Source organism: Hemitrygon akajei, chromosome 3 (assembly GCF_048418815.1).
Source record: "Hemitrygon akajei chromosome 3, sHemAka1.3, whole genome shotgun sequence".
NCBI classification, from domain to species: Eukaryota; Metazoa; Chordata; class Chondrichthyes; order Myliobatiformes; family Dasyatidae; genus Hemitrygon; species Hemitrygon akajei.
The window spans coordinates 81,701,640-81,726,227 of record NC_133126.1 but is presented as its reverse complement, the minus strand read 5'-3'; the positions used below and the strand labels follow the sequence as shown (position 1 = coordinate 81,726,227).

Below are 24,588 nucleotides of genomic sequence, written 5' to 3'. Positions count from 1 at the left end.
TGTACCAGTCAGGGTCAGCGGGAGTGACACTACACTTGACAAAAAACTGGGAACAGTCTGCTTTAATTGGCGCAGCGGGTATTAAGAGCTCTGCTGCAGGCAGACACCAATTAGGGTGCACTGCTCTTTCAAACTGGTCTCTGTTTTGCCTTTCCATTGTCTGATGCACTGGTGACAGCTTGCAGAACTGGGCACTGAGCTGGATGGGAAACACAGAAGGGGCTGCCAGTGACATTACAGTATAACTTCTGCAGCTTTCAATGTTAACGGGAGTTACAAAGGGTTTCTTGAGATTCCATCATGGTTAATAATACCGTACGTGCCCACTGCAACTGAGAACAAGATGTGTGGCTGCATAAGCCTGGATTTAATAGGACCAAAGCAACAACAAAATCCTTGCTACTTAAGGAGGCATTTCCCTTTACTCAATCTGTCTGACATTGTTTGTTCTTCCCCTCTCTGTGCCAGGATATAGCTGACTTTTCTGGCAACAGTTTCATAGGGGATATTTCAACAAACATCCCAACCTTTAATCTCTATGGCTTTGTGCTTTTTCTGAGCATGTACTGGGGTGATATAAACGGGACTTTGGCTCAAGTGTTTAGCAGGAAGAATTTCTAGACAGGCTGCAAAACCAAAAACTACATGTGCTGAAATTTGTGTGTCAAGGGACAGCATTGAGTGTAGCCACCATTAATAAGGAGATGATCCTTGGGAAGCTGAGAGGTCTGAAGGTAGGTAAGTCACCTGGACTAGATGGAATACACCCCAAGGTTCTGAAAGAAGTAGCTGAATAGATTTGAAGGTATTAGTAGTGATCTTCCAAGAACTATTGGATTCTGCAATGGTTTTGGAGGGCTGGCAAATTGCAAATGTCACTCCACTCTTTAAAAAGGGGGGCAAATATGGGAAGTTATAGGCCAGTTAGCCTTACTTAAGAAGTTGGAAAGACGTTAGAGACCATTAATAAGGATGAAGTTTCAAGGTACTTGGAGGCACGTGATAGAATGAACTGAACTGAACATGGTTTCCTTTAGGGAGAATCTTGCCTAACGAATTTGCTGGAATTATTTGAGGAAATAACAGGCAGGATAGACAAAGGAGAGTCGTTAGATGTTGTTTACTTGGATTTTCAGAAGTCCTACGTGAGGCTGCCAAACACAAAAAGATAAAAAGCAAGGCTCGAAGATTGGCTGACTGGCAGAAGGCAAAGAGTGTGAATAAAAGGGGCTTTTTCTAGTTGTCTGCTGGTGACGAGTGGTGTTTGGCTGGGGTTGGTGTTGGCACATTACTTTGCACATGATATGTTAATAATCTGGATGACAAAATTAATGTCTCTGTGGCCAAGTTTGTGGATAATACTAAAATAGGTGGAGTGGCAGGTAGAGTGGAGGAAGTGGAGAGTCTGCAGAAGATTAAGAGAATGAGCAAAGAAGTGGCAGATTGAATAGCGTGTTTAGCAGTGTATGTTCATGCACTTTGGTAGAAGGAATAAAAGCATTGACTATATTCTAAATGGGGAGCAGATTCAGAAAACAGAAGTACATAGGGGTTTGGAAGTACTGGTGCAGGAATCCCTAAAGGTGAACTTGCAAGTTGAGTCTGTAGTAAAGAACGTAAATGCAACGTTAGCATCCATTTTGAGAGAACTAAAATATAAAAGCGAGGATATAATGCTGGAGCTTTATAACGCATTGGCCAGACCTTGTTTGGAGTACGGTGAGCAGTTTTGAGACCCTTATCTAAGAAAGGATATGTCGGCATTGGAGAGGATCCAAAGAAGGTTTACAAGAATAATCCTGGGATTGAAAATGTTCCTGTATGAGGAGTGTTGATGGATCAGGCTCTGTATTCACTAGAATTTAGAAGAATTAGAGGGAATCTCATTGAAATCTATTGGATATTGAAAGGCCTAGATAGAGTGCACGTGGAGACGGTGTTTCCTATTGTGCATGGGCCTAGAATCCGAGGGCACAGCCTCAGATTAGAAGGACGTCTCTTTCAAACAAAGATGATAAGGCATTTCTTTAGCAAAAGGGTGGTGAGTCTGCAGAACTCTTTGCCACAGATGGTCTTGGAGGCCAAGTTATTGCATATATTTAAAGTGAAGGAATGGTCTACAGGTATTTCTGTTCCTTTTCTTAGAGTCTTCTGGAAATCTGGAATGAAAACAGAAAATGCTGGAAAAATTCAGCATGTCATGCAGCATCTGTGGAAAAAAAACAGTTCGTAATTCAGCTCTCCATTGGGAGAGCTCACTTTTGCCCCCTGCAATATTCCCAACAAACCTGGGATCTTTCTATCCTCAGAGAAAGTGAACTTAGAGATGGAGGAAGAAAAGCTCAAAAAGTAAATAAGTGAGATGATTCATCCACGGCTTTATATTCCGGCATTTGCGGATGATAAAGGCTTTAGAGGTTTCATCAACACACCCCAGCTGGGACAAAGATGTTCTGCCTGAAGCCACTGGGAGCTGCAACTGGAATTGGTTTATTATTGTTGTGTGTACCAACATTTGCATGGCAGCCAGGCAGATCATGCCATACCTGAGCACATCAAGGTAATAAAAAGAAAACAGAATGCCGAATATAGTGTTGCACCTACAGAGGAAGAGCAGTGCATGTAAACAAAGTGCAAGGAGCATCACAAGGTAGACTGGGAGACCAAGACTTCACCTTTAGCATATGTACTGCCTGGTCAGGAGCCTGGTGACAGTGGGATGGAAGGTGCCCTTCAGTCTGGTACTACATGCTCTCAAGCTCTTGTATCTTTTGCGAGAGGGAAGAAGGGAAAACTGGATCATTACTAACTTTGTTTCAACACAGTCAGATTTAAGTAGTCGGTACTCACTAATGGGGTTGGACTGCTCAAACCTTCCAGAATTCCACAGCCCGACATCCATCTTCGCTGCTTATGATGTCACCTCACTTTATGTCCCTTGTGTTATCAGAACACTTGAATGTGACTTTTCATCCCATCACACAAATTGATTATAAATAAGCTGAAGTCTAAAAACACCCTTGCAAGGCACCTCACTCCACATGCGGCCAATGCGGGTATGTGCCCAAAATCCTCACCTTCCATCTCCTGCTGTGGAGCTAATTTCTTTCTCAATAGTCTCTCTTCAAATGCACGAGCTTCAGCTTCAGTTAGTGATCTCCTCTGAGGAACTTCATCAATTGTCCTCAGGAAGCCCATATGAATAATGTCTACAGGCATTCTTCTTCGAATTCTTCAGTCACCTCCTCGAAAACTTAATTTGTAATATACATGAATGTATTAATTTTTACTGCTTTGTGCTGTCTGTGTCTGATCCGCAGAGAATTTTCAAGGTGTCCTTAATTATAGTCTGCTAATTTCTGCCCGACTCTCTTTAGAACTAACACTTTCACGTCTTGTGTTTTATATGCCATAATCCGCTATTTCATACTTTGTACTGCACTTTTTCTGTCACTTGACTGTCCATGTTATTTTGCAATGCATCAAATGTAAAACTGACAGCTTCATGTTGGCAGTGGGTTGTGGAGCAGAGAAAAACAAAGCTTGCATAAAAGTGGTGTATCCAAACATAGGAGTCGATGGTTGTGCCATTTCTGTTCCAGGTGTTTTCTGTTTATGTTCAGTTCTGTACCCATCAGAGTTGAGGAAGCAAAGATGGGACCTGTACCTTGGTAACGACCAGTTTTAATAAGCTAAAGTTAGTGGATTACCGTGAGAAGTGTTGGGGATTTCTGAGTAAATCAACTACTGCCTCAAGTGCATAGATCTTCGGCCATTTAGAACAGAAAATGTTTCATTTCAGCAAATTCAATTGTCCAGCATACAAGCGGACATGAGGGAGATATGAGGGCTTTGTGTAAGTTGTAAGTTTTTGAAAGGGTGGATGATTTCTAAAAGGATTTATAATGAGAATCTTGGAGGGCAGATGGCTTAGGACAGAATTGGAAAGGTACCTCAAAGAGCAGATTACCAGGGGCAATATTGTGGTCAAGAAGAAATTATTCCATGTAAGGGTAGGGGTTCCCCAGGAAATATACTTACTGATTTGCATTATTCAGTAATGATAAGTCATGCGTGTGTGTGTGTGTGTGTGTGTGTTGGCAAGGCAGGGTAGAAGACAGGACAAAACAAAGGGAATGGTGAATAGGAAGCCTTGCAGATTCCCTTCTCTCTCTAACCCGAGTCAATGGATAGTGACTGGGAACAGGAACCCTGACTTATTTCTCTTGCCTCTCACACAGGGGTAACTAAGCATTGATGGGACCAAGGACCCCAGAAGATTTCCCTCTTTCTTTAACCCAGAGGCTGCAGAACCTTTTTACTTACTTCCTCTGCCTAGAGCTTGGGGAGGCAGGAGGTGGGGGAGAACAAAATTACTGTCTTATTGTTCCCAATTCACTATTCTGTACATTTACTAGTATTGATATTTGCTTCTTTCCATTATTTAACTTTATGAATGGATCTATAATGGTTTAAAGTACTCTGTAATAGTTTAAAGATGAAATAAAATTAATTTCTTACCTTAAATTCGTAAGATTCTTCAATGATGACCTCCAATTTTGGATGTTCACCCAAAATGGGTTTCCCCATTTCTGCAATGCGTTTTGCTTCCTCCTCCTCAATTGTCAGTTTACGGTTAGCATCCTCTGCAAAACAAAGAGTTTACTTCATCAATTAAAACTGCAGAGTGGTGTTTCCTGTTCTTGTGTGCTCTCCAGCCCATCCCATAACACCTGCCCACCCCATTGCCTTTAAACCTTTCGAAAGGCATTCACATATACATCGACAGCAAAATTACAAAGATGCTGCTCTGCTCTGATGGCTTAATTTAATTCCCCTATTGATCCAAGCTAACTAACAGGCAGTTATGTTGGTTACAAATGTAAAACAAAGACAAAAACGAATTCACTGTGATCTTCGAGCTGCAGTCCTCAGTGACTTACATCCACTAAGTACATATTGGTGAAAACAAACTGAACTAAAACCAAATCAAAACTACACTTGAATTGAAAGGCCATTTACTTAGTTACTATTTGTAATATTCTCTACAACTTTTCGTCATGTTTCCCCAACACAGCCATACCCTCTTCTCAGTTATCAGAGCAGGACATGCTTTTTGTTTAATGAACAGCACCAATCAGTTGTTGCAATGTGAATTGTATAATTATGATACTTGATCCTGATCAAGCCATGCATGACTGATTTCCTTCTTTCTCTCACACAAAGATTTGAAAGTTGACAACTTCTAACAGAACTTTGTTACACCAAAGAAGTCTAAATATGAAAAAAATGAGCATCCAAAATGGACATTGAAGTCTGATACCTCAATACCTCAGTACTAATAGTAATAAATTAAAAGATGTGTCCGTCACTGAGTATCTGGGGTTTAAAGTGGCGCCTGAATCCTGAAAATTAATTACCTTCTGTGCTATTAGTTGAATCGTCATCAATGTAGGATATTACTTGTGCAATAAAATTTGAACCATCCACTGTAAAGCATACAGGAGAAATTCAAAGTAATTCTCCCTTCAATCTCATCACCTATCCTTTGAGTCTATCCACTATGGCAAGCCCATGTCTCGCTACCAGGTAACTTATACTCCAGGACTCCACGATTTGAGCTTACATATATAATAATGATCTCACTAATCCATATTCAAAATTACAGTGCTGTTCTAAAATAAACGGAGAATTAGAGATATGGAAACATTGATTCAGGTGTGACATGACTAACTAAATTACTTTATTGATATTTTTGCTGAATTCAGGAGTAAATTCATCCCTGATGGCCCTCATCATTCTAGAATTGGAAAAATCCATTCATGGCTTTTTAAAGGGAAGAGATAATAGGGTTATTAATGGAAAAACTAAAAGAAGGTATTCCATTGTTTGAGGAAATGTGTTAAGGTGCTGTAAGAACTGTGGCTTCCATCTCGCTGTTTCTTGGTCCCGTGGAAGCTGCTGAAGAAAGCTAGATAAAGAAATTGGCATAAAATTATCCTTTTTATGAGGCTTTCATACATCATACACTATTGGCTTTACCCCTCCAGTTCTCTGTTTCCTCCTCAAGCTCTTCCGCCCTTCAGAATCTCCAAGTGGCTGTGGTTGCTATCTCTCAGAGGTTAGTCTCTGGCATTCCTACCCTAGGTCCCTCCGTCTCCCTATCTTTCTGCACTCCTTTACAATGCTCCGTCAAACCAAGGGCTAAGCTTTCAGCCATCTGCTCTCCACAGCTTGGCATATCTCAGGGCGAAAGTTTGATAAAGTCCCTTTACATTCCCTTAAGACATTTTATTTAATTTAAAGTGCTATATAAATGCAAGCTGTTGTTACAAGTAAGTGCAGTGACTTTTGTCCGCCTTCAAAGACAGGAGATGAAGTCTTACGGATAATTGTTACTCCACAACAAAGATGCAACCATAGCGCACGTGCTGAACGGATCAAGGGTGGATTTTGCGTCTCAGTAAAATCTTCCTGATAGGAAAGAGCTTCGTTGTATTTTTTTTAATTAGTTTTTTTTATACATTTTCTACATCGCTACAGATTTTAAAAAACCCAGATCAAAATGAAGAACATTAATACAGTGCAAAAATAAACATACAATAATAATATAATACAAAAGAAGATAATTGAGAAAGCACCCAAATTGAAGGTATGTAAAATTAGTATCCTCCCCAAGCCCCGCACAAAAAAGAACTCCAGACCAACCACAACACAATCTAGAGAGTATACATCAGGACATTCAAACCCCCAAAACTGTAAATACACTTAGCAACAGAAGATATTAATGCCTACTACCAACAAAAAAGGAGCTGAAAGCAAGGGACCGAAAAAAACCTTAGTTAAGAGGAAGGTTATGAAAATACTCAATAAAAGGTCCCCAGACCTTATGGAACTTTGTATCCGAATTAAGAACTGAATAATGAATTTTTTCAAGGAGAGCTTCGTTGTATTTTATTTCATTCAGCTTTGTCCTCAGAATGATCCTCACTTGAAGTTTAGCAGCAGTTCAAAGCCAAACTTCTCCCTGGCTGCATTAAGCTTAAGATTTTTCAACTCATTCAGCTGAGTTTCTCACAGGCACAAAATATTGACATCTGAATGATCTTAAGGTGCATCCAATGAAAGTGTTACTGCTGTCAAAGGCTGGAACTATAATTATATTTCTTCTAAAATATTAGAAGCCAAAAACACAAGATAATCTGCTGATGCTGATTAATCCTGAGCAGCGTACACAAAATGCTGGAGGGACGCAGCAAGTCAAGCAGCATCTCCGGTACCGAAGAAACCACAACCAAAGGAGTTGAATGACTTCAGACCTGTTGCCTTGACGTCGCACGTGATGAAGACCATGGAGCGGCTGATAATACAGAATCTGAGGCCACAAACCAGGCACGCCCGGGATCCGCTTCAGTTTGCGTATAAGGAGAAGGTGGGAGTGGAGGATGCTATCACGTATTTGCTGCACAAATCACTCTCTCACCTAGATGGGGTCAGTTGTGCTGTGAGGATTACATTCCTTGACTTCTCTAGTGCCTTTAACACCATCCAGCCCAAGATCTTAAAGCACAAACTAACGGAGATGGGAGTAGACTCTCACATGGTGGATTGGATAGTGGACTACTTGACAGATAGACCTCAGTATGTGCGGTTGGGAGACTGTAGGTCTGACACAGTGGTCAGCAGCACAGGAGCGCCACAGGGAACCGTACTCTCTCCGGTCCTGTTCACCCTGTACACATCTGACTTCCAATATAACTCGGAGTCCTGCCATGTGCAGAAGTTCGCTGATGACACGGCCATAGTGGGGTGTGTCAGGAATGGACAGGAGGAGGAGTATAGGAAACTGATACAGGACTTTGTGATATGGTGCAACTCAAACTACCTGCGTCTCAATGTCACCAAGACCAAGGAGATGGTGGTGGACTTTAGGAGATCTAGGCCTCATATGGAGCCAGTGATCATTAATGGAGAATGTGTGGAGCAGGTTAAGACCTACAAGTATCTGGGAGTACAGTTGGACGAGAAGCTAGACTGGACTGCCAACACAGATGCCTTGTGCAGGAAGGCACAGAGTCGACTGTACTTCCTTAGAAGGTTGGCGTCATTCAATGTCTGCAGTGAGATGCTGAAGATGTTCTATAGGTCAGTTGTTGAGAGCGCCCTCTTCTTTGTGGTGGCGTGTTGGGGAGGAAGCATTAAGAAGAAGGACGCCTCACGTCTTAATAAGCTGATAAGGAAGGCGGGCTCTGTTGTGGGCAAAGTACTGGAGAGTTTAACATCGGTAGCTGAGCGAAGGGCGCTGAGTAGGCTACGGTCAATTATGGAAAACCCTGAACATCCTCTACATAGCACCATCCAGAGACAGAGAAGCAGTTTCAGCGACAGGTTACTGTCGATGCAATGCTCCTCAGACAGGATGAAGAGGTCAATACTCCCCAATGCCATTAGGCTTTACAATTCAACTGCCAGGACTTAAGAACTTTTTTTAAAGCTATTATTAATGCTTTTTGAGTTAGTGATTTAGATGCATATCATATTATTACTGAGTTAAGTATTGTATGTAATGAGTTTTTGCTATAACAAGTGTATGGGACACTGGAAAAAATGTTGAATTTCCCCATGGGGATGAATAAAGTATCTATCTATCTATCTATCTATCTATCTATCAATAGAGGGGACTAAACGGTCCACGTTTTGGGCAAAAACCAGAGGATGAAGGTGGAGGGGAGGAGTACAAGCTGGCAGGTGATAAATGAAACCAGGTGAGGGTGAAGGTAGGTGGGTGGAGGAAGGGGATAAAGTAAAAAGGTGGGAGGTGAGATGTGGAACAGGTAAAGGGCTGAAGAAGTAATCTGATAGGACAGGACAGTGGACCATTGATGAAGGGGAAGGAGGAGGGATACCAGAGGGAAGTGATGGGAAGGTGAGGTGAAGGTTGGTTTGCAGATGCAGAAGGCTATGAATAAGGCAAATGGGATATTGGCTTTCATTGCTAGAGGGATTGAATTTAAGAGCAGGGAGGTTATGCTGAAACTGTACAGGGTACTGGTGAGGCTGCACCTGGAGTACTGTGTACAGTTCTGGTCTCCTTACTTGAGGAAGGATATACTGGCTTTGGAGGCGGTGTGGAGGAGGTTCACTAGGTTGATTCCAGAGATAAGGAGATTAGACTGCGAGGATAGATTGAGTCACCTGGGACTGTACTTGCTGGAATTCAGAAGAATGAGAGGAGATCTTATAGAAACATATAAAATTTTGAAAAGGATAGGATAGAGGCAGAAAAGTTGTTTCCACTGGTAGGTGAGACTAGAACTAGGGGACACAGGTTCAAGATTCAGGGGAGTAGATTTAGGACAGAGTTGAGGAGGAACTGTTTTTCCCAGAGAGTATTGAATCTGTGGAATTCTCTGCCCAATGAAGCAGTGGAGGCTACCTCCATTAAAGACAAGGTTGGATAGATTTTTGCATAGTAGGGGAATTAAGGGTTATGTAGGAAAGGCAGGAAGGTGGAGATGAGTCCATGGCCAGATCAGGCATGATCTTATTGAATGGCAGAGCAGACTCGACGGGCCAGATGGCCGACTCCTGCTCCTGTTTCTTACGTTCTTATGAAGAGAATGAGTGAAAGGGGAACCAGAATGGGGAATGAAAAAGAGAGAAAAGTGAGGTGAAGAAATTACTTGAAGTTAGAGAAATTCAAGTTATCAGGCTGCTTGGATAAGAGGTATTGTTCCTCCAACCTGAGTTTTGCCTCAGAATAGGCAGTAGAAGAGGCCATGGACCAAAATGTCAGGAAGGGAATGGGAAGTCAAATTGAAACGGGCAGCCACTAGGAAATCCTGCCTTTTGTGTCTTTCACCTGCCACCGACTAGCTTGTACTCCTTTCCATCTCCCCACCTTCTTATTCTGGTGTCTTCTCCTTTCCTTCCTGCCCTGATGAAGAGTCTCAGCTCAAAGTGATGACTGTTTATTCCCTTCCATTGATGCTGCTGGGTTACTAAGTTCCTCCAGCACTTTGCGTGTATTGCTATTGGTAGCCAAAAACTTTACATCTAAGCAAACTGTGTGAGTGAACAGACACGCTACAAAAATAAAAAAAATGTCTTCACGTATTCAAGATTCTAGTACGTTTATTATCAAAGAATGTATAAATTATATACCTTGAGATTTGTGTGCTTACATAGAAACATAGAAAATAGGTGCAGGAGTAGGCTATTCGGCCCTTCGAGCCTCTACTGCCATTCAGTATGATCATGGCTGATCATCCAACTCAGAACCCTGTACCTGCTTTCTGTCCATACCCCCTGATCCCTTTAGCCACAAGGACCATATCTAACTTCCTCTTAAATATAGCCAATGAACCAGCCTCAACTGTTTCCTGTGGCAGAGAATTCCACAGATTCACCACTCTCTGTGTGAAGAAGTTTTTCCTCACCTCGGTCCTAAAAGGCTTCCCCTTTATCTTTAAACCGTGACCCCTCGTTCTGGACTTCCCCAACATCGGAAACAATCTTCCTGCATCTAGCCTCTCCAATCCCTTTAGAATTTTATATGTTTCAATAAGATCCCACCTCAATCTTCTAAATTCCAGTGAGTATATTCCTAGTCCTTCCAGTCTTTCTTCATATGAAAGTCCTGCCATCCCAGGAATCAATCTGGTGAACCTTCTTTGTACTCCCTCTATGGCAAGAATGTCTTTCCTCAGATTAGGGGACCAAAGCTGCACATAATACTCTAGGTGCGGTTTCACCAAGGCCTTGTACAACTGCAGTAGAACCTCCCTGCTCCTGTACTCAAATCCTTTTGTTATGAATGCCAACATACCATTTGCCTTTTTCACCGCCTGCTGTACCTGCATCCCCACCTTCAATGACTGGTGTACAATGACACCCAGGTCTTGTTGCACCTCCCCTTTTCCTAATCGGCCACCATTCAGATAATAATCTGTTTTCCTGTTCTTGCAACCAAAGTGGATAACCTCACATTTATCCACATTAAATTGCATCTGCCATGAATTTGCCCACTCACCTAACCTATCCAAGTCACCCTGCATCCTCTTAGCATCCTCCTCACACCTAACACTGCCGCCCAGCTTCGTGTCATCGCAAACTTGGAGATGCTGCATTTAATTCCCTCGTCTAAATCATTAATATATATTATAAACAACTGGGGTCCCAGTACTGATCCTTGCGGTACCCCACTAGTCACTGCCTGCCATTCTGAAAAGGTCCCGTTTACTCCCACTCTTTGCTTCTTGTCTGCCAACCAATTCTCTATCCACATCAATACCATACCCCCAATACCGTGTGCTTTAAGCTTGCACACTAATCTCCTGTGTGGGACCTTGTCAAAAGCCTTTTGAAAATCTAAATATACCACATCCATTGGCTCTCCCCTATCCACTCTATTAGCTACATCTTCAAAAAATTCTATAAGATTCGTCAGACATGATTTTCCTTTCACAAATCCATGCTGACTTTGTCCGATGATTTCACCTCTTTCCAAATGTGCTGTTATCACATCTTTGATAACCGACTAGCATTTTCCCCACCACCGATGTCAGACTAACTGGTCTATAATTCCCCGGTTTCTCTCTCCCTCCTTTTTTAAAAAGTGGGGTTACATTAGCCACCCTCCAATCCTCAGGAACTAATCCAGAATCTAAGGATTTTTGAAAAATTATCACTAATGCATCCACTATTTCTTGGGCTACTTCCTTAAGCACTCTGGGATACAGACCATCTGGCCCTGGGGATTTATCTGCCTTTAATCCCTTCAATTTACCTAACACCACTTCCCTACTAACATTTATTTCCCTCAGTTCCTCCATCTCACTAGAGTAGTTGTTCAATTGGTCTGCCATGTCCTTGTCCCCTATGATCAATTCACCTGTTTCTGACTGTAAGGGACCTACATTTGTCTTGACCAATCTTTTTCTTTTCACATATCTATAAAAGCTTTTACAGTCAGTTTTTATGTTCCTGCCAGCTTTCTCTCATAATCTTTTTTCCCTTTCCTAATTAAGCCTTTTGTTCTCCTCTGCTGGTCTCTGAATTTCTCCCAGTTCTCAGGTGTGCCGCTTTTTTTTGCTAATTTATATGTTTCTTCTTTGGACTTGATACTATCTCTAATTTCCCTTGTCAGCCACGGGTGCACTACCTTCCCTGGTTTACTCTTTTGCCAATCTGGGATGAACAATTGTTGTAGTTCATCCATGCGATCTTTAAATGCTTTCCATTGCATATCCACCGTCAACCCTTTAAGTATCATTTGCCAGTCTGTCTTAGCTAATTCACGTCTCATACCTTCAAAGTTACCCTTCTTTAAGTTCAGAACCTTTGTTTCTGAATTATCTATGTCACTCTCCATCTTAATGAAGAATTCCACCATATTATGGTCACTCTTACCCAAGGGGCCTCGCACGACAAGATTGCTAACTAACCTTTCCTCATTGCTCACAGGCAGCCACAAGGCAAGAAACCCGAAGAACTCAATTAAAAAGACACCATAAACGAGGGGAAACAAACACACACACACACACACACACACACACACACACACACACACACACACACACACACACACACACACACACACACACACACACACACACACACACACACACACACACACACACACACACACACACACACACACACACACACACACCAGCATTCTGAACCAGAATGACTCCCTAGATCCGCTCCCCAGAGCAGCCAGAGTAGGCCCAGGCCTGCTCATGTTAGCCATCTCAGTTCATCTTAGCAGGTCAAAAATGCTGTGAAACTCGCAGGAACGACAGCCTCCAGAGAAAGGAATGAACATCACGGGCAAGTGAGCAAATTCAGCACGACCTTTGCCTCTGGTGCCGACACTCGGGCTTTTCAGTTTATCCGGACCAGCATTTAAATTGCCCAAGCACCAGGTAGGACCTGCATCCTGGCGCAGCGACACACCTGAAGCTGTTCTCAATCTCACTAAATCGGCTGCCGCTTGGAGCAATCCACCTCGGACCCAGAGTTCACGGACAGGAGTCGAAACTCTTCTGCATTGACTCTTCTACAAATCGTTCACTCCAACAGTGACAGCGATACGATCTCCACCTGCAACCCCATCTTGAACGCGTTGCCCCTCGGCTTTGCAATGCACCCGCACGGCCCATCCTTCCAATCAGCTTCACCTCCGCTTGTTTCTTCATTGATAATCGACCACAATTTACTTCGGGAAAGGTGTTATTCGTAATGTCTTTAGTCATTTACACATCAAAAACCAATGTTGTATTTTGGATATATTTTACATACAGACATAAAGCTTTATTGACACAACTTTAAAACTATTTACATATTTAGTCTTTAATACTTTAAGCTGTAGCAGGGCTAATGTCTGTGCTAATGTTACCCTGCTGTACATTGGATAGATCACTTGACTTTGCTGTCCAATGAGATGATAATATGAACATACATATGGACACAGACGGCACTTTCCACGGTGCGTGATATATTACCCTGTTCCTGCCTAATCTTTGGGAACAATAGTAGGATGCAAGAAGCTTTGCAATATCAATGGAAGGGTTTCAGTTTCTTCCTCTGCACAGTGATCAAGTTTTGACGACTCTGCCAATATCTATACTCATTGGGCCTTTCCTGGAGACACAGAAGAGATAGCAGGTGCTGGAATCTGAAGAACATAATAGGATAAGAAACAGGAGCAGGAGTTGGGCATCTGGCCCATTGAGCCTGCTCTACCATTCAATAAGATCATGGCTGATCTGGCCATGGACTCATCTCCACCTACCTACCTTTTCCCCATATCCCTTAATTCTCCCATTATGCAAAAATCTATCCAGACTTGTCTTAAATACATTTACTGAGATAGCCTCCACTGCTTCATTGGGCAGAGAATTCCACAGATTCACCACTCCCTGGGAAAAGCAGTTCCTCCTTGTCTCTGTCTTAAATCTACTCCCCTGACTCTTGAGGCTATCTCTCCTAGTTCCAGTCTCACCTACCAGTGGAAACAACTTTCCTGCTTCTATCTCAGAATCAGAATCAGGTTTATTATCACCAAAATGTCACATGAAATTTGTTACCTTAGTAGCTGCAGTTCAATGCAATACATAAAATAGAAGTAGAAGAAATAATAATAATGATAATAAATAAGCAAATCTTATTCAGTGTACATTATACAGTATATGTATATTGAATAGATTAAAAATCGTGCAAAAACAGAAATACTATATATTTTTAAAAAGTGAGGTAGTGTTCAAGGGTTCAATGTCCATTTAGGAATCGGATTGCAGAGGGGAAGAAGCTGTTCCAGAATCGCTGTGTGTGTGCCTTCAGGCTTCTGTATCTCCTACCTGATGGTAACAGTGAGAAAAGGGCATGCCCTGGGTGCCGGAGGTCCTTAATAACGTACGCTGTTTTTCTGAAACACTGTTCCTTGAAGATGTCCTGGGTACTTTGTAGGCAAGTATCCAAGATGGAGCCGACTAAATTTACAAACCTCTGCAGCTTCTTTCAGCCCTGTGCAGTACCCTCACTCCACCATATCATGCAGTGTTGCAGCCTGTCGGAATGTTCTCCACAGTACATTGATAGAAGTTTTTGAGTGTATTTACTGACATACCAAATCTCTTCAAACTCCTAATAAAGAATAGCCACTGTCTTGCCTTCTTTATAACTGCATCAATATGTTTGGACCAGGTTAGATCCTCAGAGATCTTGACACCCAGGAACTTGAAGCTGCTCACTCTCTCCACTTCTGATCCCTCTATAAGGATTGGTATGTGTTCTGGAAGTCCACAATCAGCCCTCTCATCTTACTGTCGTTGAGTGCCAGGTTGTTGCTGCGGCACCACTCTACTCGTTGGCATATCTCACTCCTGTACGCCCTCTCGTCACCACCTGAGATTCTACCAACAATGGTCTTATCTACCACTTTCATAATTTTATATGTTTCTATAAGATCTCCTCTCATCCTTCTGAATTCCAGCAAGTACAGTCCTAGGCGACTCAATCTCTCCTCATAATTTAATCCCTTCAGCTCTGGAATCAACCTGGTGAACGTCCTCTGCACCACCTCCAAAGCCAATATACTCTTTGTCAAGTAAGGAGACCAGAACTGCATGCAGTACTCCAGGTGCAGCCTCACCAGTACCCTGTATAGTTGCAGCATAATCTCCCTGCTCTTAAATTCAATCCCTCTAGCAATGAAGGCCAAAATCCCATTTGCCTTCTTGATAGCCCGCTGCACCTGCAAACCAACCTTTTGTGATTCATGCACAAGCACTCCCAAGTCCCTCTGCACAGCAGCATGCTGCATTTTTAACATTTAAATAATAATCTGTTCTTTCCTTTTTCCTCACAAAAGCAACAATCAATCTTCAGGAGGAGCACAGAGGAGTCAGCAGCATCTGTGAGTTGGTCTCACCTGGATTTTCAGACAGTTAGTGGAAAACCTTCTTTGAATGAATTAAACGTTTAGATCACACTTTTTCACCCAGCAACAGAGTTCTCATATGTTAGCTATGACAGAGAATCTGCAATGTCATTCTGTTTGAACTCTTGTCTTCAATGGTATGATTACTGCCCACCTTCCATCCTGGATTTTGTAACTGTGCTACATATTTGGGCCTAATATTGCAAGCTGAGGGAGGCAGGGTGGAAATACGTCTCTACCAAAGGAGGTATAGGCACTCCTTCCCTCTGCAGCTCACCCCTTGGGCAAGGTGTCAGCTTTCACTTACTAAACTTTCAATATAAGCACACTAAGCTTCATTATACAACTTCCATTGCTCTTCCTTTCTCAACAAATGATACAATGACCTGTTCACCATCACAAAATCTGTTAGCAATAGCATGTCATTCAACACTTAGGAGAATTGTGTTCTCTCTGCTATATTTCGATTTCCAACGCATTAGTGGTCACCTCTACTATCTTTTGTCACTGATGTAGGCCACCAGCATTAATTCTCAAACCAAGAGACAAATCACCTGATTGAAAAGCATGCAACTGCTCCATTTTGATTCACTTGGGTAATCTCCTGGCACCACTTCCAAAATCTGGAGGTTTTCATCTTCTCTGCTTGTAGCAATCAATAAAAACAAAGCACTGATCCAACACTTACAAAATTTTAAGGCCTGGGATGTTGTGTTCTGTTCCATGTATAGACAGTCAGGTGGTGCCGACTATCCTTTCAATATTTAATTGTGCTTAGGCACTGTGAATATTTTCGATCCTATTCCATCACCTATAGGTCTTCCAAAGTGAGTGTAGATTTGTAGCCTTCACATGTGATGGATATTCACTTTCTGAGAAGGGGGTCTGGTCACATGTTTTGCAAAGCATGCTTTTTAAACACAGCAGCTGCCTCTTGTCAAGATCAAAACAGCTGTAAGTAAACTTCCAACTATATCGAATAAACTCTTCTCGGGCTTCTGTCGTGGTTTCTCGTGCCCCACAAATGACCAGGAGACGCAGAAGATTCTTCAAGAAGGGTTAAACTTTAATTTGCAAATCAAAGCTGAGACAGTCATTGAGCTAGTCGCTAATTGCCCACCGATCCTTGGACATAGCATTTTTTATAGCAATCTCCTGGTTTAGTTGCATTAGCATATCCAATCGGTCTATAGTTGCGTATCACAAGTACATCCACCACTACTGTTTCTACCCATTGACTTAATCATGTTCTAATCTACATCTCTTAGCTACCTCTCATTAACACACCATTGTCTTCTACATTCTTAAGATTTCATTCTCCTACTAAATTGGGTACATGGATAGCAAATAGCAAACTCAGACTACATAATCTACATCTCTTAGCTTCCTCTTATTAACACACCATTGTCTTCTACATTCTTAAGATTTCATTCTCTAGCAAATAGCAAGTTCAAAGCTGACTACATAGTTTTGGTTACACAGCAAACAATTTCAACTTTTATACTCCAATACTTCCAGTCAGGTAAAGGTAATAATTATAACCGACATTTCAAAGACAAATTCGGCCATCATCGTCAGGGATGATGCCTGAGCATGTCTAGTCCAGTGGTATTTATACCCCATAGTCCATCCCTCCTCATTGGTTAGTCCTCATCCAATCAGGTTTTCATTCTTCCACCTTGTTTACAATTGAATTCCAGCTCTTACTTAGAGCGAGAGCTTTGGCTTTGTCAAAATTCTTCTAGTTTTATTTCAATGGCTTCCTTTACCAGGTGATCCCAAAAGCCACTGGTGCAGCACAGTAGTTTTGTGCTATTGAAGTCAATCCTATGGCCATTGTGAATGCAGTGTTCTGCTACCGCCGATTTCTCTGGGTAACCCAAACGGATACACCTCCTTTGCTCCTTGATGCACGTTTCCACCATGTGTCCCGTCTGGTCGATATACGCTGCTCCAGATTCACAGGGAATCCTGTAAATGCCACCCAACCTGAGACTAAGGTCATCTCTGACCTGCACAAACTATGACTTGAACTTCCTTACAGGTTTGTGGATGGTATTAATCCAGTATTTCTCGAGGATTCTGGCGATGCTTCCAGAAAATGTGGAAGTATAGGGAAGAGAAGTGGTAGCAATGGATTCCTCCTCATTGTTAGGCTTCCTGGTTTTTCTGTCAGCCCTTTTAAGGTTGACTTCCTTCAGCTTAAGGCGGATTTCCTTCAGGTAGCCATTCTGAAGGAACGTCAAGTGTAATCATCTTAATTCAGACCTGGAGTCTCCCCAAGGCAATAAGATGATTACGCACGACAGTAATCAGTTTGAAGTTTAAAAAGTTCTGTCTATAGAACAGCTTTGCAAACATGTCTGTAGAAAGTAACCTTGCCTGGTTTATTACTGTAATGCAATAAGATGATGGGCTATTTCATTTGGCTTGTTTTAAAGCAAACGGTGCAGACTGAGTTGCTTAGTTCAAGAAAGGTAGCAGACCAGATGGAAACAAACATCTAGCATGTCATCTATTATAGTTGGCAGTTTTATGTACTCAAGGAAGTTAGCTTTACAGCATGAACTGAGATCTATGTCTCCAAAGAAGCTTTTAGACCTTTTGTGCAAAAAGAGTATCTGAGGAACCATCACATATGTGTGAAGTCACTCAAGTTGCAAAGGGTATAAGTGTAGGCAACAGTTCCGGCTATTAGGAATGGGGTAAAGAACATCAAGACGAATGAAAGAAGTGAACAAGAATCTATTTCTCTGGCTTCGATTTCAGCAACAATGATTTGTTCTTCTGCATCGTCAGTATGTTTCTTTATAGGAATCCTATCTGTGTTTTGGAGATTTTTTGTGCTTTAGAAATGGTTTGTAATTTGGAAATGTCTTATAAGGTAGAAGTCCTCTGTGAGTTTTAGATGTGTTCTAAGAGTGTTGTTTGGATTTAAACAAATATTGCTGAAAACAAATAAGCAGTGTTTTAAACTACTTTGTTAGCTCGAAGTATCTTCTATTTGTTCAGGGAGGGGACACCACTTAACTAGTGGGTATATGCAGCTAAACTCACCGTGGTGAATAAACAGGGAAGGAAACTAGCCTTTGAAGATTGATAATTACAGCATAATCTCCCTTTAGTGAGAGTACTCATGGCTACTTATATCTGACGGGGCAATGGTCTGCAGTTGAGTTCAGAGCTTCATGGTCAGCAAATCCAATACCATCACTCATATCACATCCCCGTATATTGTTTTTTTAAACCGTAAATACTGTTGGTTTGGCACACTTAAGCCATTTTTCAGAGCAGAGCAGTTTGCTGTAGCTTTTTCAATACTTTCTTGAAATTCAAAGTTCAAAGTTGGGCAGCAGAGTAGTGTGGTGGTTAGCAAAAATGCTTTACAGTACAGGTGAGCAGGGTTCAATTCCTGCTGCTGCCTGTAAGGAATTCATACATTCTCCATGTATCCGAGTGGCTTTCCTCCAGGTGGACTGGTTTCCTCCCACACTCCCATGTTCAAAGACGTACTGGTTGGTAGCTTAATTGGTCATTGTTAATTGTCTGTGATTCAGCTAGGATTAAATGGTGGGAGGCAGTGTGGTTGCTGGGCGCCGTGGCTCAAAGGGCTGGAAGGGCCAATTCTGCGCTGTATCTCAATAAATAAACAAAATAAGTAAATATATTTATTATCAAAGTACATATATATCACCATATACAATCCTGAGATTCATTTTCTTGCAGGCATACTCAATAAATCAGTAATGGAAGATGCACCAACTTGGGTGTTCAACCAGAATGCGTAAGACAACAAACTGTGCCATTACAAAAAGGATGAAATAATAATAATAATAATAGTAATAAATACAGTAAATAAGCAATAAATAACGAGAACATGGGATAAAGAATCCTTGAAAGTAAGTACATACGCAGTGAGGACATTTCAATGATGGGGCAAATGAAGCTGAATGAAGTTTTTCCCTTTGGTTCAAGAGCCTGATGGTTGAGGGTAATAACTGTTCCTGAAACTGGTCCTGTACCTTCTTCCTGAAGGCAGAAGCAAGAAGAGAGCATGACCTGGGTGATGGGGGCCCCTGATGACGGATGCTGCTTTCCTGTGACAATGCTCCATGTAGATGTGCTCAGTGGTGGGGAGGGCTTTACCCACGAGGGACTGGGCCACATCCACTACTTTTTGAAGGCATTTCCTTTCAAGGTCACTGGTGTTTCCTGACCAGGCTGTGATGCAACCAGTCTCTACCACACATCTGTAAAGGTTTGTCAAAGTTTTAGATGTCAATGCCGAAGTTTTGCAAACTCCTAAAAATGTGAAGGTGCCTCTGTGCTTCCTTCATAATTGCACTTCCTTGTTGGGTCCATGACAGGTCCTCCGAACTGATAACACCAAGGAATTTAAAGTTGCTGACCCTCTCCACTTCTGATCCTCAGGTTAGGACTGGTACATGGACCTCTCTGGTTTCCTCCACCTGAAGTCAGTAATCAGATCCTTGGTCTTAATGACATTGACCAAGAGGTTGTTGCTGAAGCACCACTCAGCCAGACTTTGAATATGTTGATTCTTCACCACCAATGATTCGGCCTACGACAATGGTGTCATCAGCAAACTTGAATATTGCACAGGAGCTGCGCTTAGCCACATAGTCATAAGTGTAAAGTGAATAGAGCGGGGGGCTAAGCACAAGTTATGCACCTGTGCTGATGGTGATTGTGACTCTTAGAACTTGCAGGTCCGATCTGCGTTTGCACTAAACTGGCTTTGCATCTTACCTGATGTGAATATGCTCATTGTACCATATGATGCTTGTGATCTGCCTCATGCTTCACAACAATAAGCCAAGGAGCTACTTTGAAGTATCCCTCAGCAGAAACATTCTTTCAGTAAAGAGATTTGCTAGCCAATCCCCCCTTACATACACTGGGCTTTTGACTTAGTGCTGCCATTGTACTGACTGTGTTCTATGTCCTAATGTTTGTGAAGCCTTGCTAGGATAGATTTTCTGTTTCACAACCATTGGTGTCAATGTGAAGTTGCTTGTGTAAAGTTCTTGATAAATCATTGAACACTCTGTGACAGTATTAATCCACATATTCATTCACTGATTGTTTAATCATCATCATTACAATATTTTTTAAAATGCTCAATGTCTTTACTTGAAAATCTGTCTTATTGCTATTTGTGGCATTGAGAAAATACAAAACCAGTTCTTTCTTGTCTGAATAAATTAATTATCATTTATTTTTATTGGCATTTCAAATGGCTGCTGAAATTCACTCTGGCTCCACAGATTGCCTGCCTTTTAGAACAGAAGAATTGGCATTAGGAGCAGGCAATGTGACCAGTAATATCCCGTCAGACAATCAGTAAGATTATGGCTTTTACTTCAAAGCTGCCCTTCTTTACTCCCCTTATCTCTTGATTCCCCTATTATCCAAATAACTAGCCTTGAATATATTCAACTAAGCCTCTACAGCCCTCATGGGTACAGAATTCCAAGTGTTCTCTACCTATGAGTGAAGAACCTTCTTCTTATTTCAATCCTTAATCACCAATTGATCATTTGGAAACCATAGCCACTGGCTCTACACACCCCAACGAGGAGAACATTATACAAAATGCATTTTGTGTTTGCTGCTAGGATTTCCAGCATCTGCAGATTTCCTCTTGTTTGTGAGAAGAATATCATCTCTGGACTTCCCTGACAAATCCCACAAGAATTTTTAAAAAGTTTTATTGTGATTTCATTAATGCCATTCATTAATTCAGTAGACATACATTCCATTCATGCAAACTTTAGAGACAATGGACTCTGCCCCCTCCATCTCAGGATCTAATCTTTATTTATTTATTGCGATACAGTGTGGAAGAGGCCCTACCAGCCCATTGAGCTGTGCCGCACAGCAATCCCCCTGATTTAATCCTAGCCAAATCACAGGACAATTTACAATGACAAATTAATCTACCAACTAGTACGTCTTTGGACTGCGGGAGGAACGTACAAACTCCTTACAGGCAGTGGCAGGAATTGGACCCAGCTCACTTGTACTGTAAGGCCTTATGCTAACCACTATGCTACTGTGCTGTCCCAACTTACGGACCTTCTTTGCAGTTCTTATATCTTTTCACAAGACCAAACCTGTGAAAAATATTGCTGTAATTCATCATGGTCCTACAGAACAGCAGATGAATGCTTTTCAGTTTCTTATCAAACCTTCTTATGTTAAAGGCCAACATTGTGTTTACCTTTCCATCTGCTTGCTTACCTGAGTGTTAACTTTCCACAATTTGTATCCCTCGAAATAGCAACACCTTTCCACCTTTTGGCAAATGAAATATTTGGCTGTTGTAGTCTTTCAGAACTGTGCATATGATAGCCATTGGCACAGCTCTAACTGACCAAAAGATAGTTGGCTACTGCAGTGTAGATGGATGGTGGGATGATTAGAATGAAGTTGATGCACGTGCAACAGACAGTAGGTGACATAGTTTGGGAATGGCATGGATGGGATTGCACTGATAACCACCATAAATTCAACAGGCTGAATAGCCCACTTCTCTGTCATAAGAAACTATGAAAAAATATACTCTAAACGCTATTTCGTGCCTCTGACAGTGGATACTGCCAATTCCAGCTGTTAAAGGTGGATAAAATGCTCCAGGATTATTAAGTAGCATTTAAAAAGAGTAATTCTAAATGCAGTTGAATGTCAGATTTTGAACGCTCAACAACTTTCTCACTACCAGTCTCCTCACATAGCTATTTATACAAGAATCAACATTAGAGGGGAGAAGACAACTCAAAGCTCACCTTACTTAATTTTTGTCTCAGACTTTATAGGTTTCTGTTAGGTTAAAGGTAAGCCAGGTTTTGCACAGGCTGAATTATTCATAAACACTTTGCTTCTGATTTCCACTGTATTACTTTTCTACACCTGCACATCACACTGCTCTGTGTCCTCCTTCTCCTTCAACCACCACGACACAGTTTACCTTATAGAATATGCTCATTAGTTCAAAATTTCGGGTAAATCGTTCTCAAGCTCAGTCATATATGCTGAATCTCCTCACGTAGCCAGACAATGCAGCCATCTCTTTCCCTTGCTATTCAAAAGTGACATGGCTAAACTTGTTTAGTGTGTGTATGTGAGGGAGAGGGGCAGAGATGGTCCAGTAATGAGTCTGCATTGCTGTCCCCTGTCACTGTGACTTGCTACCCTCATCAGCAATCATGAATGCCTTAGACAAGTCAGATTACATGCATATGATTGCAGGAAAATACTGCATAAATCAGTTTTGATGCTATAAAGACACCTGAAGCTTACCAACCGACAGTCATCAATAATCTTCAAACAACTCAAAGTAAAACCACCATCCTTGTTTCTATTTTCCAATACCTTCACGACGTTTTCTGAAGCACACTACATACATCCAAGAAAGCAGAAGCTCATTTATATGACCAGTTATCTGAAATGCGTCAGTAGTCTCTTGGTCAATAACTCAGGGAGACAATCAGGTGAGAATGCACGTCTGTTTTCCATCCAGAACTGTGATGATGGCTTAGTGAAGAGACAAATTATGTCACCCTCATTAACAATTCATAAGATAAGCGGTAATTTCCTCAACCACAGACTTCTTCAATCACTTCACATTCACATGAGATGATGACGCTAACTCAATAGATAAATGAGGTGAAGGGGATTTAATTCACAAACTGGATTCCCGTTTGAATCTATAATACCAACTTCCTGCCCATGATATTCTCTCAGTTTTCAATAACAGGTGGAAGTTTGCTTGCCTCCATCAGGATGTAAAGAACATTTGCAGAGTATCACAGTTTAGGAGGGGCAGGAGATAGGGCAGGGGTGGGGTGGGAAGGAAAATGATAAAGCGCATACATTGAATTGTGTGCCGTTCATGGATGCATCAGTTAGCAGCAGCGGATACCTTGAGAAGGAATAAAACTAATGCAATGAATCATAATTTTAAAAGGAAGAGCTCAAAATAAGAGGATATGAGCATATGTTAAATAAAATCACTCAAATTGCAGCAGAAATCCAAGGTTTGACTGTCCCTGAGGATCAGAACCACACCAGGCAATGAATGCCTTGTGAGCAGTTCATCATTACATTTCATGTGCGAGTGTCGTTTGCGTGCGAAGTACTGACTTTCTGAAGTTTGACTGGGAAATTCGTACGGTATTCTTTGACTTTCCGCTCCAGGTTTATGAATATGTTATCCTTTCCGCATTCCAACAATATCAAGCGAGGCAGAAAGAGATTGCGGCACCTTCTGACCCAGAATGAATCCTGCATTCAAAGTCGCACCTAGCACCTTTGAACCATGACAAGGAAAACAGTCAACAGGGTATGTGTTCCTCCATGGTTAGTTTAACGAGATAGCAGGGAGTAAACTGAAAAAAACTGAGAAGCAATTTGCTGCTAATGCAATCTCCCAACCTTGACCTCTAATAACTATTGAACCCTTCAAGCTCTATCCAGTTGAGGGATTGGGGTCAGTGTTGGTGGGAGGGCATAGGTTTAATACGTTCGTTCCGAAACTAGCCTGAGGTTTGTGAAACATTTGAATGGAATGCAAGTGATATCCCGGCGATTCCAGCTGATTATAATGGATTCTGCACGCAGGTAACACAATTCACACTTCATCTTGATGGAGGGTCTCGGCCCAAAATGTTAACAGTTCTTCTCGCCCCACTCCTCCCCAGCCCCCGATCCCCAGAGTCGCTGCTTGGACTGCTGAGTTCTCCAGCAGTTTGCTCTTCGCTCACTCACTGTTATTCATTGGCAACCTGATGGGGGCCTGGCACCATAATGTCAACAGTTCTTAATGCACACCTGTGCTTTTTACTATTTTAATACTTTTGCCCGCCACTTGAAGGGTGAGGACTGTGAATGGAGGTCTTAACCAACACACATAACCAGGCTCAAGGACAGCTTCTATACAAAAGTCTTGAACAGACCTCTTCTACATGAAAGATGAACTCTTGACCTCTCAATCTACCTTGTCATGGCCTTTGCATCTCATTGATTACTTGCACCCCACTTTCTCTGCATCGTAAATGTAGCACTATATTCTGCATTTGCTTTTATCTTGTACTAACTTGGTGTTCCTAAGTTTTAAAGTG

General features: G+C 41.8%; 1 protein-coding gene across 6 annotated transcripts in view; it reads right to left on the bottom strand.

The window, feature by feature from the left end:
• The window catches only part of slc8a3 (solute carrier family 8 member 3), a 482,997-nt gene that overhangs the window by 55,444 nt on the left and 402,965 nt on the right, over positions 1 to 24,588 (bottom strand). For all 6 annotated transcript variants that reach the window (XM_073040235.1, XM_073040234.1, XM_073040238.1 and 3 more), the window contains one exon: positions 4,522 to 4,646. In XM_073040235.1, coding sequence (XP_072896336.1) covers positions 4,522 to 4,646 — 125 coding nt within the window. The remainder of the gene's footprint in view (positions 1 to 4,521; positions 4,647 to 24,588) is intronic.